General features: G+C 42.8%; 1 protein-coding gene across 2 annotated transcripts in view; it reads left to right on the top strand.

Annotated features, from left to right (window-relative positions):
- The window catches only part of RYR3 (ryanodine receptor 3), a 584152-nt gene that overhangs the window by 507894 nt on the left and 59049 nt on the right, over positions 1-17209 (top strand). The window contains exons 68-70 of one of the 2 annotated variants that reach the window (XM_025390215.1): positions 9315-9402; positions 10409-10501; positions 16162-16176. In XM_025390215.1, coding sequence (XP_025246000.1) covers positions 9315-9402; positions 10409-10501; positions 16162-16176 — 196 coding nt within the window. The remainder of the gene's footprint in view (positions 1-9314; positions 9403-10408; positions 10502-16161; positions 16177-17209) is intronic. The other variant, XM_025390216.1, reaches the window with a different exon arrangement.

The raw sequence follows: 17209 nt of genomic DNA on the forward strand, positions 1-17209 counted from the left end.
AGGAAAGAATGACCAACTGTTTCGAATGCTCCTGGTAAATAAGATGAGAACTGAGACTGGGCATTATATGAAGCAGCTCATTAGTTATTGGTGACTTTGACAAGAGCAGTGTCTGTGAAAAGTATTGAAAATAAAAAGCCTCTTTGGGATGGGTTAAAGAAATGAGAGAAAAGGACTTGGATCCAGCAATGCAGGCAACTTGTTCAAGTTTTACTCTAAAAGAGAACAGAGAAATGAGACACTAGCTAGAGGCAGACGGGTGGTCAAGAGAGGAGCTGTTAACATAGGAAACTCGTCAGGTTGTTTCTTCACCAATGGGAAGGATCCAGTAGAGACGGGGGCTATGATCATGTAAGAGAGAGACAATTTCTAAGGCAATGCCCTTGAGCAGGCAAAAGGTCAGCCTTAGGAAGTTCATCCACAGCAACAGACAGGAGGGCAGAGACTGTGGGTGCTGATGCACACACACACACACACACACCCCCCTACATTCAGAGAGAGAGGTCTTTTGGGGTCCTTTTCTGATTGCTTTTATTTTCTCAGTAAAGTAGGAAGCAAGATCATCAGTTGGGGATGAAGATGGGGAAAGGTGCATAGAGGTTTGAAGAGTGAAGAGAAGGTATGAGGTGGTTTCCAGGGAGAGTGGAAGAGTCGATGGACCAGGGAAATGCAAGGTGATTACCAGGCAGCATTAAGAGATCTCTGGTCATGAATTTACAGTAGGACCCATTAGCAGGTTGTCTTTTTCTCCAGCCAAATTCAGCTGTCAGATATCAACCAAGAATAGGAAGTAAGTTGCATTTAATGAGAGGTGAGGTTTTGCAAAGTGAGTATGACAAAAACAGGTTAGGGAGTTAAGGGTGTATGTAAGGGGGTAATTATAAAGATTTACCATGGAATTTAAGCCGGATGATGAGGAGGACAGAACGTAGAAAGCCTAATGTGCATGAACAGACAAAGGATCAAAGCATTTTTGGGGAGTAGGTACTAGATAGGAGGAAGGTGGTGGTCAGAGAAGTGAAATGCATGGATTTAAGATTATGGGGTTAGGGGAGGTTACAGTTATTAGTAATGACCATGGGATTGCATACTGAGGTAGGTGGAGGGCGAGACCCTTAGAGAAGAAATCAACAGACGAAAAGGCCATGGAGCTGGAAAATCATAAACACATAGATTGAAGTCACTGAGAATGAAGACCGGTGACATGCTGAGATGAATATTAGTGAGATATGTGCTAAAAGCATGGATAAAGGAAGGAGAATGGCTCGAATTAGTGGCCACCTTGGTATGAGATGAAATTCAAAACTGGAGACTTATGGAGACGCTTCATGGTGCGTGTCTCTGTTCTGACATTTGAGCACCATTTAGAGAGGAGAGGTGGAAAACAGCACAATATAATGAACTTATCCAAACCTGCTGCTCCCTATTCTCAAAGCCTCTTCTCCCAACCTGAGTCCTTCAGGAGGGTCACCCAGAATCCTCATTCTCTCCCTATCCCTTGCCTTCAGCCCTTCACACTGACTCTGTGCACCTTCCCTTCTCTCCCATTAGTCAGTCCCCTGGGGTGGTGGCCATATGCTGTGCTGGACAGGCTGCGTATCCCAGCTCACCATCTTCACTCCTATTTTACAGAACTTCAAAGGTTGAAAGTGTCTAATGTCATCATTAGGAAAATTAATTCATGTCATAAGAGAAATTTGTAATGTAAGTCACTCCCCAATGTTCATTTGGTGCACAGAATTTAGCTGAGTCAAAATAAACAAACAACAATTATATGAGAAATGTGAAGGCTTGTGGGAATATAAGTCTGCAAAATCATAAAGCTATTGATAGGGTGAACACAGACATTTTCATTGTATCTTATGGTATGATCCTTACCCTATTTGTGGGTTTTGTTGCTTTTTGCCCTGCAACCAAATATGTGTCAGTTGTCCAAGTCCATTCTCCAGTTCTCCAGCACCAATTGGGTATCCAACAATCCAATTTAATTCTGACAGTAACTATGCAGAGTTAGTGCAGATCCCACAGGTTAAGGGCTCAGTTCTGCAAGACTGTTCCATTTCAGACACCAGCCACAAATGAGTTGCCCAGGCTACTTACACTTCTGCCCAACGAACTGCAAATCCCATGGTTCTCATGACCTGGTTTGATAATTCACTCAAATCTGATAATTCACTGGAATAGCTTATAGAACTCAGGAAAGCACATTAACAATTACAGGCTTGTTAGAAAAGAATCAACTCAGGAACGTTCAAATGGAAGAGACGCATAGGGAAATGTATGGGCGTAGGGGAGGGCAGAACCTCTGTGTCCACCCTGGCACACACCACCCTCCCAGCCCATCGATGTGTTTACCAACCTGTAGGCTCCCTGCATCTCATCGTACGAGCTTTTATGTAAGTTTCATTGATAAATCATTGGCCATTGGTGATTGAGATTGAACTCAATCTTCAGCACCTCCTCTCTCCCCAGAGGTAGGGAGTGAGGCTGAAAGTTCCAACCCTCTAACCACGTGCTTGGTGTTTCTAGCAACCAGTGCCATCCTGAAGCTACCTAGCTCTTCCCCACTCGAGGGTCACTTCATGAGCATAAACCCAGGCATGGTCAAAGGTGCTCGTTATATATAACAAAAGAAACTCCTATTACTCAGGAAATTCCACAAGTTCTAGTAGCTCTGTGCCAGGAAACAGAGGCAAAGACTAATACATATTTTTGTTATACCATACCCTTCTGAAATGTAAAACCCTAAAATACAAATTTGAAAATGTTTAATTTTAAGGTACCCATTATAGATATTGAAGGGATGCAGAAATATTTGGGGGAACATTGGTAACTTTTGAGTGGTAACCCATTCTGCTACAGGCAAGAAATGGGCCTGGATATACTCATTTTAGCATTTATTTTCATTTATTTTATGAGGCAAATTGTACTTACTATTTAAAATAACCTAATTAAGATTACTTATATTTAGCCTTCCAATAGAAACACTTTACAACACCTTACACACACACACACACTCTCTCTCTCTGTCTCTCTCTCTTTCTCTCTCTCTCTATATATATATAAAATCTTTTCTTTCCTTACCTATCTATGGGAAATTGTAGTCATTTTCACACAAAAAAAAACCCTGCTTTTTTGAGGGTCATTTTAGTCATTTCCCCATCATAATAATGTTAGCAGTGTAGAGAAGGAAATTGCCAGAATTTGAAGTGAAAAATAAAAGTAGAGTAAAGTTGCTCCTGGAATAGCTCTTTAATTGCATTTGTCACTACTGATGATCAAGACTCAAGACAGAGTATGTTATACTTATGCAGTGTTTGACAGTTGCTAAAAATGGCAATGTCAGAGAGTCTTTGAGATCATCATTAATTCATTCATCCCCACTTTTCAATCTGTTCTTCCCAGAGCATCACGGTCATATGAGCCATGCTGAGAAATACAGCCTTCCAACATGAGTGCCTTTACTTTCTTCAGGTCCTCTCTTCATCCAAAACATTAGCTGGCTTTGAATTACGGAATTGTGGCCTTGGCAGGGTTGTTAGAGGTCACCTCATCTTACCTCCCAGTGGATGGAGAAATACCCCTTCCTTTTCCCTATCGTGACTTTCTGCCTCTGGTTATTGGGAAAAGTGGAGGGCAGAAGACGAGAGGGACAGCATTGCCATGCATGCAGTCCCATTCTGGTTTCAGACGGTTCAAACCATTTGAGCTCAGAGGATAACTCCTACCTATCAGCTCTAATTTTACTCTCCAGAACCACACAAAATTCCTCTAATCCCTCTTGTGGCAGCTCTTTAAATATGTAACAGAGCCATCTTGGGCTTTCCTCTTCCCTGCTTTTTCTTGTCATATTAAACCTTTGTGCTCCTTTCTGCCCTGCCACAGCAGTGTGTGAGTTTCTTTGGTGTCTGGAATACTCTTCTGAAGAGCGGCTTCTGTTGATCAGTGTCCAACCTGAAGCTGACCCAGAATAAGCAAGAACCAGTTGTGGTATACTCAGTGGGGGGCACATAAGTGCTTTGCTTCCTCATGCCAGGAGATAAAAGTCAAGATGTATTAAGTCTCTCTCTTTTTTTTTTTTTTTTAAGACAGAGTCTCACTCTATTGCCCAGGCTGGAGTGCAGTGGCATGATCTTGGCTCACTGTAACCTCTGCCTCCCAGGTTCAAGAGATTCTCCTGCTTCAGGCTTCTGAGTAGCTGGGACTATAGGTACACACCACCATGCCTGGCTAATTTTTTTGTATTTTTAGTAGAGACAGGGTTTCACCATGTTGGTCAGGCTGGTCTTGAACTCCTGACCTCAGGTGATCCGCCTGCCTCTGCCTCCCAAAGTGCTGGGATTACAGGAGTGAGCCACCGCACCTGGCCTAAACAAGTCTCTCTCTCTAAAAGGCAATCATTTTCCTAGGCCCCTTCCTGGGAGTCAGAAATATTTGGAACTTAGCATTGAACTTTAAATAGTGAGATTTTTGGTGAAAACCTCTCTCTCAAATTGTTGAAGGGAGTTAGAGTAAATCCCATGCAGCAGCTACCTCAGGCTTGGGCCTCTGGGGGAGGCTTTGGAACAAAGCTGAAAAAAGCTCTTACCTCCAAAGTAGCCATGCTGACTGTGAACACAGGAGCGTGGCTTTATTTTCTTTCAAACCCTGATCATTTGTCCGTTGTTTTTGTTTTGTTTTGTTTTTGTTTGGTTGGTTTTTTTGGGGGCGGGGACAAAGTCTCGCTCTGTCGCCCAGGCGCGATCTCGGCTCACTGCAACCTCCACCTCCCGGGTTCAAGTGATTCTCCTGCCTCAGCCTCCCGAGTAGCTGGGATTACAGGCATGCGTCACTACGCCTGGCTAATTTTGTGTTTTTAGTAGAGACGGGGTTTTGCCATGTTGGTCAGGCTGGTCTTGAAGTCCTGACCTCAGGTGATCCACCCGCCTCGGCCTCCCAAAGTGCTGGGATTATAGGCCTGAGCCACTGCGCCTGGCCCCATTTGTCTTTTTGAAAATGAAAGTCTAAGTCTCCATACTCCTGCCACCATCCAGGATTCTGTTCCTATGCTTCTTGTTTTTTTCTGCGACTGTGCTCAGTTATTTCATCCACTTGGGTTGCTGCTGCTGCTGCTTTGGTGGTTGTTATAAAGTTAAGGGGTACAAGTATAGTTTTGTTACATAGATACATTGCTTAGTGGCAAAGTCTGGACTTTTAGTGTAACCATCACCCAATATGAAAACCTCTCTGGAAAATAGTATGGAAATTTCTCAAAGAACTAAAAATAGAACTACTGTTCAATCCAGCAGTCTCGCTGCTAGGTATCTACCCAAAGGAAAAGAAATCATTATATCGAGTAGATATTTGCACTCATATGTTTATTGCAGCACTATTCACAACAGCAGAGAGATGATATCAACCCAAGCATCCATCAATGGATGCCTGCATTTAAAAAAAAGTGGGATACGCATACACGCACACAGTGGAATACTGTTTAGTGATTAAAAAGAATGAAAGCGTGTCTTTTGTAGTAATGTGGATGGATTGGAGGCCATTATCTTAAATGAGGCAACTCAGAAACAAAATCAAATACCACATGTTCTCACTTAGTGGGAGCTGAATAATGTGTCCACATGGACATAGAGTGTAGAATAATAGACACTGGAGATTCAGAAGGGTTGGATGGAGCTGAGGGATGAGAAATTACTTAATGAGGACAATGTACCTTATTCGAGGGATATGGCAGACTCTCTGATGGTTACCTCTAAACCTAGCCGCCTTCTCTGCCTACAGCCTTGAGTTTTCCAATTGCCTTTTGGCAAGCAGTGCGGATGTTAAAAGAGACCCACAGATCAGCTAGGTATCTACAAGAAAAGCGACTAAATATTGACAGAGATGGTGGATCCCATAGGAGACTGGGATCAAGCAGGAGAAGCACCTTGTTGCATTAATTGGGGGCAGAGAGGGTATGAGTGAATATGAAAAGCTGGTTCAGGATCTTCCGTGCTCCCACAAATACCTTCCTTGACTTGTGTGCCTAGGGAAAACCTTTAATGAGATGTTTTTCATTGCACTTATCACTCTGAACTTGAAGAAAGAATCTCAGTCGAGATAAAGAGCAAATATCTGCCTCTTAGAAGAGGGGTGGCCAAAGAAAAATATGTTCAGCTGAAACTGCATTCTCACACGAAGGCAAGAAGATGAAAATCCTCTTCCTTCTCCCACCAGGAAACCACAGTTACTCAAGAGTTTGTTCCTGACGCTCTTGCTCCTCACAGCCCCTGTGGCTGTGCTTTTCCTTGGCTAGATAGGATATGACCCTCACCTTTTCCCACTGAAGGCGTCTCGAAAACCTATGAAGCTCATTTAAACCAAAACACTAAGGAGTGAACAGCTGGTAGTTCTGATAAAATTTGACATTTGACCCTGAAAAATCAATAGGAAAGAAATCAGAAAGCATTGCCAACTTCAAGCCTCAAGTTTGAATTGCATTTGGCTGCTTATAATGGAGAATTGGCTATAGTGGCTTAAACAAATGAGAAATTTAATCTCACACAGAAAAGAAGTCCAAAGATAGCTCAGCTAGGGCCAATATTGCTCCTCGTTAGAAAGCCTCATTCCTTTGTCTTTATGTATTTATTTATTTATTTTTCGAGACCGAGTCTTGCTCTGTGGCCCAGGCTGGAGTGCAATGGCACAATCTCGGTGCTCGCTGCAACCTCTGCCTCCCGGGCTCAAGCGACTCTCCTGCCTCAGCCTCCTGAGTAGCTGGGATTACAGGTGCCCACCACCTTGCCCAGCTAATTTTTGTATTTTTTTTTTTTTAGTAGAGACAGGGTTTCACCACATTGGCCGGGCTGGTCTGGAACTCCTGACCTCAAGTAATCCACCCGCCTCAGCCTCTCAAAGTGCTGGGATTACAGGTGTGAGCCACCATGCCCAGCCTCATTTCTTTGTCTTTATATCCTCAACATTGCCTTCCATCTTTGAAGTTACTTTATGATATAATAAGCCAATTAGAGTTCCATCCATCATATTTTCATTCCAGACAGGAAGTAGGAAATCAACAGGAGAAAGGCAAAAGGCACCTTCAGCTATCTGATCCCTTCCTAGAGATTTATTTCCAGGAGGCCCATCCAACAATTTCTGCATTCATCGTATTGATCAGAACTTAGTTACATAGCTGTAGCTCAAGAGAAGCTGGGTAATGTGATCTTTAGCAGGGCACAGTGCCACCCTGAACAAAATGGGGTTTGTTACTATGGAAGAAGAGGAGAATGAGTATTGGGCAGACAACCAGCAATGCCAGCTATATAAAGGAGAGGCTGCTTGAATCTGAAAACAAGAGAGATTAGATAAGAATGTCCCTGAGACTGGAACCAAGGGCAGTAAGGAATTCAGGAGATAAGAGAAGGATCCCAAAGTGATCTTGGCCTCATGAGTCTTTATATTTCTTAGCCTGGTGCTCCTCACGAATGGGTAGGAGGTACAGGCTACCCACAATTCAGTCTGTTGTCCTAGAGCTTAGGGAACTGGCTTTTGGTAGCTGTTACCCTACATGGGGCAAGAGGCATCAGGTTTTTCAGACCATTTTGAGATGCAAATTTTTTTTACCTTAAGAAAGACAATAGTTTAACTTGTGTCACTCTGATATTGCGATATAATAAATATGTATTTGCTCTTCATCCCTGCTTCCTGGCACAGAGCTCCTAAAACTCATGGAATTTCCTGAGGGAAAGGGGTGAAAGGAGCATCTTCTGTTATTCATAATAAGCCCCTTTCGACCATACCTGAGTTTATTCTAATGAGGTGACTTTTGGAGAATGGAGACTGGCTGCCAGATGTACCAACTCTGCAGTTAGAGGGTTGGGACTTTGAGCCCCACCACCATTTACCCTCCCCTAACCTCTGGGGAGAGGAGAGGGGCTGCATATTGAGTTTAATAACCAGTGGCCAGTGGTTTCACCAATCATGCCTAGATAATGGAGCCACCACAGAACAAAACCCTAAGCTATGGGGTTTGGAGACGTCCATGTTGCTGAACACACGAAGGTAATGGGAAGGTGGTGTGTCTGGAGAAGGCATGAAAGCTCCCTGCCTCTTCCCCCATACCTTGCCCTATACATTTTTTTCATTCGGCTATTCCTTGGTTGTGTCCTTTATAATAAACTGGTAATAGTAAATCCAGTATTTTCCTGAGTTCTGTGAGCTGCTCTAGCAAATTATTGAACCCAGTGAAGGGGTTGGTTGTAGCCAATTGGTCAGAAGTACAGGTCACAACCTGGGACTTGAGACCGGCATATGAAGTGAGGGGCAGGCTTGTGGGTCTGAGCCCTTAGCCTGTGGGGTCTGCACTAACTCCAGGTAGTTAGTGTCATATTTGAAGTGTAGGTCATTCAGTCAGTGTCTGAAGAGTTGAAGAATTGTTTTATGTGAGAAAAACCCCACGTTTGATGTCAGAAGTGCTGAGCAGAGGAACAGTGGGGTTTTTTTTGTGTGTTTGTTTCAGTTAGTTTCATGTCTCTGTAGACATTTGAAAATGGCAACTTACCCAGCCCTTGGAAGTATAATTTAATTTGAATATGTAAGCTACTTCACTGCAAGACAGCTTATAGAAACGACTGAATTCCTGAAACTGCAGTTCAGCCTTCTTGGTGCTACTGCAAAATATCTTAACTAGTCTATTTTTTTTTTTTATGAATAATGCTTATTTATAGGGAATCTTCAAACTATTTTAGAGGGCATAGATAAGGATAATTGATCTCTGCTTATACACTTCAAATCACAGTGAAAAACATACTATCTTACAAAATTTCATTGATAAAACGGGCTTTAAAGGAAAAGGGGTGGGACGTGAACTGTTGAGAGTGCTCAGAATTTCAGAGGTTTGACGATGACAAATGTCAAGGACAAGGTTAGATGTCATAGCGACCAAGACTTGCCTACCTTTGCTAGCCTTATATATTAAGGGAAGTATCTCCCAAAACTTAGAGCTTTACCTTAATCTACTAATCAGTTTAAAGAAAAAACATAACCTACTTTTGACCATTTTGAAATGTTGATATCTGACATTAGTTTGCTAAGGTAATTCTTGAATCCTTTGGCAGATGGAAATAATTATCGTAGATCCTTCAAGAAATCTACTGTCATTATGTGCCTATATCTAAATGTTTAAGGAATATATTGCTATTTAGTCTCCCTGATTATTGTTTTCATATGAGAAGGCGGTATGATCTGGATAAATGCTTGTCGCCAGTGTTGGTATAATTTTTAGGGTGTGAATACTTTAATCCCTACTGATTTTCAAATGCCTATTCCTTTACTTTTGGACCCAGATCTAACTGGCTGAAAAGCCCTGATGCTGATTCTGACCAGCTCTTCCGCATGGTGGCAGAAGTCTTCATCCTGTGGTGTAAATCTCACGTAAGAACACATTTGGGCCCTGGGTTTAGAATGGCTGTGAAAGCTGCAGACCTTGGAAAACTGTTGATGATAAAAAGTCAAACGCTGTAAAATATTCGAAGAGATGTATTCTGAGCCATGTGTGAGGACCATGACCCATGACCCTGCTTCAGGAGGTCCTGAGAACATGCGCCCAAGGTGGTTGGGTTACAGCTTGACTTTATACACTTCAGCGGGACAGAAGTTACTGACAGAGGTGTAAATCAATAAATGTAAAGTATACCTTGGTTCAGCCCGGAAAGGCAAGACATCTTAACAGGAGTAGGTAGTGGGCGTCCGGGTCATAGGTGGATTCAAAGATTTTCTGATTGACAGTTGTCAATCAGAAAGAGTTATTATCTAAAAACCTGGAATCAATAGAAACAGTATCTGAGTTAAGACAAAAGATTGTGGAGACCAACATTCTTATTATGTAGATGAAGTCTCCTGCGTGGCCACCCATAGAGACAACAGCTGACAAATGTTTCATATTCAGACATTTCCAAGGTGCTAGACTCTCATTTAATCTCTTGAAGATCAGGAAAAGACCTGGAAAGGGAAGGGTATTCTTTATAGAATGTGAATTTTCCCCACAGGAGAGACAGCTATGCAGAGCGTTTTCAAAATATGTCAAATAAATATATTTTGGGGTAAAATATTTTTATTTCCTTCAGGGCCTGCTCTCTGTCTTGTGATGCTATACTAGAGTCAGGTTGGAATTTGGTGTCTTATTGCTACCAAGAGTATTCTGTCAGTCTTAAGATCTCTATTTTAATGTTAATGCTGGTCATATGCCTAAAATCTAAAAGGGAGAGGGTATAGTGAGACATGCCTGACCCCCTCTTCCCATCACAGATGAATCAGGTGTCTTTGGAATCACCTTGGCTGAGAGGAGGGGTCTATTCAATTACATGGGGAGCTTAGAATCTTATTTTTGGTTTACAGAACTTTCTTGTAATGTTTGCTTTTTCAATTATTTCCCACTTAGAACTTCAAGAGGGAAGAGCAAAATTTTGTGATTCAGAATGAAATTAATAATTTGGCATTTTTAACTGGAGACAGCAAAAGCAAGATGTCAAAAGTAAGTCCTTAGAAATCAATTCCAAAAACTCTTCAACCTTAACCTCAGCCATGACTTGGATCTATTTCATATTTTCTGGGTATTAACACTGTACTGCATTTAGGTCAAACTATATAACCAACAGTCTCTGCTGCTGTTTCTTTGAGAACGAGCCAGAAGAAACTGCTCTCAAATAAGCGTGGTCATCACATTTTATGAATAAATAGCTGCTTGTATGTCAAAAAGCTTAAGTTTCACGACTTGCCTAAGGCATTTGAGAGGTCTCCAAAACAAAAGCTGCTGTTAGTGGTTTTAAAATAGAACTACTTCCTGTGTAGTGAGGGTACAGAAATACACATGCCTAGAGCCACCTTTTGATAGCTAGGAAAAAATTACCTTGCTTTGTAGATTGTGACAGCACGTACTCTTACATCATGCTTGTTTTCCTCCTATCTGTAATATTCAATACCTGTTGTATTTCAGCTGTGTTTATCTCTTAATGCCTTCTGTTTCTTTTTCATGACAGTTGTACTCAGAAAGCCAAACATTTGTCCATTTCCTTAAGGAAATGTTTGAGAAAGGGCATATCAGACCTCTGTCTGAAGAAGGAGTAACCTAGAGAGAGAGCATAGCAGGAATACAAGCGGTACAACTTAGCCTCCCAGCTCCTCTTACGTCAGCTCTGCACACGGAGGCTTCTTTATTTTGATTTAAGAGACTTCTCAGACATACTCCAAGTGTACATTCAAAATCAAAGCCTACTTAAATGTGATGTTTCTTACCCTTGACTCTGTATCCCCGAGAAATGTGCCTCAATGAGGGTTGATTTTATATGTCAAGTATGAGTGACATGTAATACCTGAGATGTGCATCTCTCTCATTGCTGGTACAGTGCTGCCCTTGAGGAACATCAAGGTGGAGTGTGCATGGGGACCCTCAGAAGTAAAAGTCAGCTCTGGAAAGATGAGAATCATGGGTTTGTAACAAAGCCCTTGGGCATCTTTCCAAATAACCATTTGGGATGGAGGTCTCATATATAAGCTGCAGACAAGGGGCTGGTATGACACCGAAAACGAAAACTTTAGCACCTGGAGCTCCAGCAAGCATAGCTAACTCTGGTCAGTTGCAATCATTCTGAGCTTTCTGTTGCCTTTATTTATGTTGGCACATTTCTTCCAACATGCAGAAGTTGACTGTTAGAGTTTATAATATACTCTATACACTTTTAGTATGCATTACTTGATAAAGTTTGACAGACAAAATTACGTACACACAAAATAGAGCAATCATCTTCATGAGGAATCTTTGCTGCATAGGGATCCTTTGTACTTTAGTTTTATTTGATTTTCCAAAATTCATTTTGCATTTGTCTTTTGGTAAACACATCTACTGTCATATGATGTAGATGAGGTTGGGTTTTTTCACATCCACCTTTCTGGGAGAGCTAGCTTATCTTAAGTTGCCTCTGCAGGTCTTCTTACAGGTATCACAGCCTCTTCTTTGACTCACCTACCTACAGAAAGTCAATAAATCCCAGACAGATTCCATACTATCTTTTTTTTTTTTTTTTTTTAATTTTTTGAGATGGAGTCTCACTCTGTTGCCCAACTGGAGTGCAGTGGCATGATCTCAGCTCTCTGTGACCTCCGCCTCCCAGGTTCAAGCAATTCTCCTGCCTCAGCCTCCCAAATAGTTGGAGCTACAGGCACATGTCACCACACCCGACTAATTTTTGTATTTTTAGTAGAGATGTGGAGTTTCGCCATGTTGGCCAGGCTGGTCTCGAACTCCTGACCTCAAGTGATCCACCTGCCTTGTCCTCTCAGAGTGCTGGGATTACAGGCATGAGCCACAGCTCCTGGCCCGATCTTCAAATTGGGGTAGATTCAATGGCTCAGGACTGAACCAGATTGTCAGGGAACGATCCTAAAGGAATGGAAATGACTCTGATACCAGGACTTGGATCCTGGATGAGCAGAAATGGCAAAGACATCTCAAACCTCTGGTAATGAATGAATGCTGAAGGTCCTTGGGTTTACATTTGGAAAAAGATGAGGTAACAGAAAATGGCATTTCAAAACCCACCTACTAACAAACTAACCTGACATTTTGTTCATTCACATCACCGAATGAGGAAAAGGGGGTGTTTGTTTCTTGACAAAGGATGGTCATTTTCAGAAGGTGGGCCTCTTCCTTGCTGGTCCGGTTAGTCTGTAGAGGCAAAGTCTTTTGTTTCATTTCTATTGTTATCATATGCCAATTATTTCTGAGCCAGATGGGATAGGGTCAAAATTACAATGTAATGAATGGAAGAGAGGACACTCCCTAGATGTTGAATACTATTTGCCATGGTCCTCAGGGTAACAAGTGTTCATGTTGTTCCTGTTGCCTGAGTTGGACACAGTGTAGTGGTAAATACACCAGAACGTGAAAGGAAGCTAAGTCTTCCCCCGGCCCAGCTGTTGGCTGGAGCTACACCTTGCATCATTCACTTAACTCCTCTGGGTCCCAGTTTTCCAATCTGCAGAATGGGGTTGAGCTCACTACCTGACTTCTCCCAGCTCTACTAAGATGTTCTGATTTAAAGTCAGTTTCAACAGTATCTCTAGGATAGAATAATATTTGAGAAATGTAGTACATTATTTCAGACAGAGAGATACCATGCCTCCAATAAGCAGTAACTCATAGCCATTTCTGGTATTTTTTGGATGTCGAACTACATACTGAGGGGTTAGGGGAGGAATATTCTTCCTCATCAGTTGACTCCCTATTGCATCTGCCTTCCCGCAATTAGATGTTCTCTCTACTACCTAATCTGAACAGTGACCTGTATTTGCTTTTATCTCCACTCTTAACTGAATTCTGGTGTTGTAAAAATGAAGTTAGCCTCAGTGCATATGGCAGGCTTTGTGGAGCTATGTGTATGTGAATGCCCTGTGCCACACACACCACATATGCCATTGTGAATGGAAAGGCAGTGGAGAAAATATACAGTGAGCCTCGCTGTTACTGCTTGATGTGTCGAAGGTCAGTTCAAAGATAACGTTATTTTTCTGGGGCAGTCAAAGCAGATTTTGCTTGTGAGAGCTCATGGTATATTTTGTGTATATAACACCAGTTTGCGAATGTATGTTAAGCTAAATGTAACTAAGCTGAGCAGGTGTTTTTTGTTTGGTTTTGAAACTTCTTTTGTTTCTGGAAAAATGACAGCAGCTTCCTCGGAAGGGAATGGTAAGTTAGAATGTGTTCAGCCCAAGAAATGCCAATTCCTTGACCAAGGTTATAAACAATAAAATAAAAAAAAGTGTCGTGATGCAGGAAATATTAGAGTGCCTCATAGTTCAGAGCCACTCCACTCTGTGAAGTGTGATTTCAGTGGATCGAAAAAGGACAGGAAATACTTTAGAAGCTATCTTTGAGTTTTTCAAGGGCATTCACACTTACATGTGTGAGTGAATTTTCTTGCTCATTCTCCCTCTTTCATTCCCTCCCCTACCACTTTTCTCTTTTTTTTTTTTTTGAGACGGAGTCTCGCTCTGTCGCCCAGGCTGGAGTGCAGTGGCGCCATCTCGGCTCACTGCAAGCTTTGCCTCCCGGGTTCACGCCATTCTCCTGCCTCAGCCTCCTGAGTAGCTGGGACTACAGGCGCCCGCCACCTCGCCCGGCTAATTTTTTGTATTTTTAGTAGAGACGGGGTTTCACCGTGTTAGCCAGGATGGTCTCAATCTCCTGACCTCATGATCTGCCCACCTCGGCCTCCCAAAGTGCTGGGATTACAGGCGTGAGCCACCGCACCCGGCCTTCCCTTTTGTTTTTATTCCCTTTGTTCTTGCACTTCTGCTGTGTACTCACAGGCATGTGTGCATACTCTGTCTCTCTCTCATAAACATGCACACGGGAACACACACTCATCCTCTTCCTCTCCCCTCCCCCCCCATTTCAGCCTTCCCCTTTTCTCCCCCCCCCCATTTCAGCCTTCCCCTTTTCTCCCCCCTTCCCCTCCCTTCTCTCCACCTCTGCCTCTTTCCACCATTTCTTCCTTCCCTCCTGCCCTCCTCTCCTCCTCTCACTCTATCTCTTGCTTCTCATTCTCAGACTGACTGACAGAAAGTCTTCTTTTCCTCTGTCTAATGTTGGGTTGACTTGTCATTGCTTCAGTTACCTTCTCAGTGGGACAAGAGCTTCCCATGGCCCGGGCTTGCCTTTGTTCAGAATTCTGCCTGACACCAGCTCTCCCTGTGCCGTCCCCTTGTGATGTGTCCCCAAAGTCACTTACCCCACAAAAGCCTGTGTCTGTCTTTTAAGTTCTACACACAAAATCAACTGTCTGATTATAAGCTAACTACTGGTGATAGTTTATGATGTAAGCGTGGGGAGATGAAACAATTTTGAAGGTATAGGAATCTGTAAATTCCTATTAAGAAAATAAAACATGGGCCGGTGTGGTGGCTCATACCTGTAATCCCAGTACTTTAGGAAGCTAAGGAGGGAGGATCACTTGAGGCCAAGACTTCAGTAAGAGCCTGGGCAACATAGTGAAACCCTGTCTCTTAAGAAAAAAAAAAGGAAGAAAGTGAAAGAAAATAAAATGTTTCTACCACCAATTTTTTAAAAGCATTTCATTAGAAAATTGCAGTGAGTTAACTAATCTTAGCAATATGTGACAGAACAAATAAAATTAGAATCTGTAGCCCCAACCAAAGGTATGTTTAAAGGTTGTAGCACAAGAAGGGAAATGCTGCATCTTTTAGGTTTTTTGGTGATCATGAATTACTTTGGCTATTCCTGGAGTACTTTCTGTTAATAAATCTTCCTTTTTGTTTTCTTTTCTTTTTTTTTTTTTTTTTAAAGACACGGTGTCCCTCTGTTGCCCAGTCTGGAGTGCAGTGGTGTGATCGTAGCTCACTGCAACCTCGAACTCTTGAGCTCAAGTGATCCTCCTGCCTCAGCATCCCTAGTAGCTGGGACTATAGCACACACCACCACACCCAGCTGAATTTTTTTTTTTTTTTTTTTTTTTTTTTTTTTTTTTGGTAAAGACAGTGGCTGTGTTGCCCAGGCTGGTCTCAAATTCCTAGCTTCAAGTGATCTTCCCACCTCGGCCTCCCAAAATTCTGGGATTACAGGCATGAGCTAGTGTGTCTGGCCTACGCTACCTTCTTTTAACATAAGCGAAAGCATTGCCCCTTAGCTCAGTTCTCCCCTCTCTGTAGCCACAGATGCACTGGACTTGCTAATGTGCTGGGTAGAAGGAAGAAAGAAAATTGGGCTCTTTGGTTACGTGACCGATTGTCTATAGCCCACCCAGCTGAAAGGAGGGAGGTAGAAGGGCAGAGACTTCAGATTTGGCCACCTACAAGAACACTCTAGATCTAAAGACCAGCCTGGGTTGGGTCTGAGTGCCACACACTCTGGAAGGCTGCTTCTGGGTTGACCGTACCTGAGAAGTAGATTGCTTGGTCTGGATGTAAGTCCTTTGACCAAATTAACCTCCATCCTAACCTCCCACTCGCTCTTCATGCCATGCTCAACTGGCTTCCAGAAGCATTGAGTTTCTGTTGTGTTGGCTGAGAAATGGGGGCTGAGAAGCTGTAACTAACATATAGCGCCTTATGTCTTAGAGCCCTGCTTTTACTGACTGACTCTTCTCCTTGTTTCTTTTCTTTTGTCTTTCCACACAGGCCATGCAAGTAAAGGTACAGGTCAAATGCATGACGTGTCTTTTCTGTCCTAGTATTAGAGATGCCAGGCTCTGGCCCCCTCTGCACTGTGATCACCATGGGGGTGGTACAGAATGGATTTTCCCGCCTGGAGGTCCCCCAGGCCTGCTCCAGGGAAGACAACTGCCTGTCAAAGAGTGAATGTAGGCCTACCCACCCTTGGAATGGGGAAGCCTGGGAAGCCAGCCAAGCCTCACCCTAACCGAGGTCTCCTTGCTATCTCTGCTCCCTTCTCCAGCTGCCCTCTCGGCAGCCACCACACTAACAGAGATAGGGATGACTGACAGGGCTTGAGAACCCACGACTCCTCATGGTGCTACCCAGGGTCAGAGTCCTATTTTTTATTAGTGGTCTCAGCCCTTTCACACTGTAGATGTCCTGCCTCCTGTATAAGGCTCCCATGATTCAAAGAGAGTCTTCCAAAGACTACCCTGAGAGAATTTCCCAGTTACAGTTTCAGGTTATAACTGAACATTTTCTCTTCCTCTTAATTAATGTGTGTCAGAGCTGCCATTCTCCCAAACCCTCCGCTCTACACTAGGCAGTGAAGAAGTGGAGATGCACAGGAACCAGGGCACATGCAGCTCTTAGTTAGGAAAGGAAGATGGAGCCCAGGCGAGATAGACTTGCATCTGCATAGCTCAGAGGCTTGCTGTGTGATCTTGGAAAACTTGCTTAACTTCCCTGAGCAATCCCAGTCTTATTTACAAAACTGGTTAATATTTCAGGGGTTTGGGGAGGATCATAGATGTTTTATGTAGCAGGCACATTGGAGTCATATTGCATATGCAGCATTTATGGTTAGAAGAACATGAGATCGGCCCAATCAAATAGAGAGTGAGCAGGAAATAATTTAGATTGTGTAATCAAATCCACATAGTCACACTTTTGAGCATATTTGTTCGATTGCATACTGTGTATTACCATTTATATTTTACATGTATATATATGTGAGATCACATAGTTTATCTACACGTAACAAGGTTCTATGTTTTATCGATGATTTGAA

The sequence above is a fragment of the Theropithecus gelada genome, chromosome 7a (assembly GCF_003255815.1).
Source record: "Theropithecus gelada isolate Dixy chromosome 7a, Tgel_1.0, whole genome shotgun sequence".
In the NCBI taxonomy this organism is placed as follows: Eukaryota; Metazoa; Chordata; class Mammalia; order Primates; family Cercopithecidae; genus Theropithecus; species Theropithecus gelada.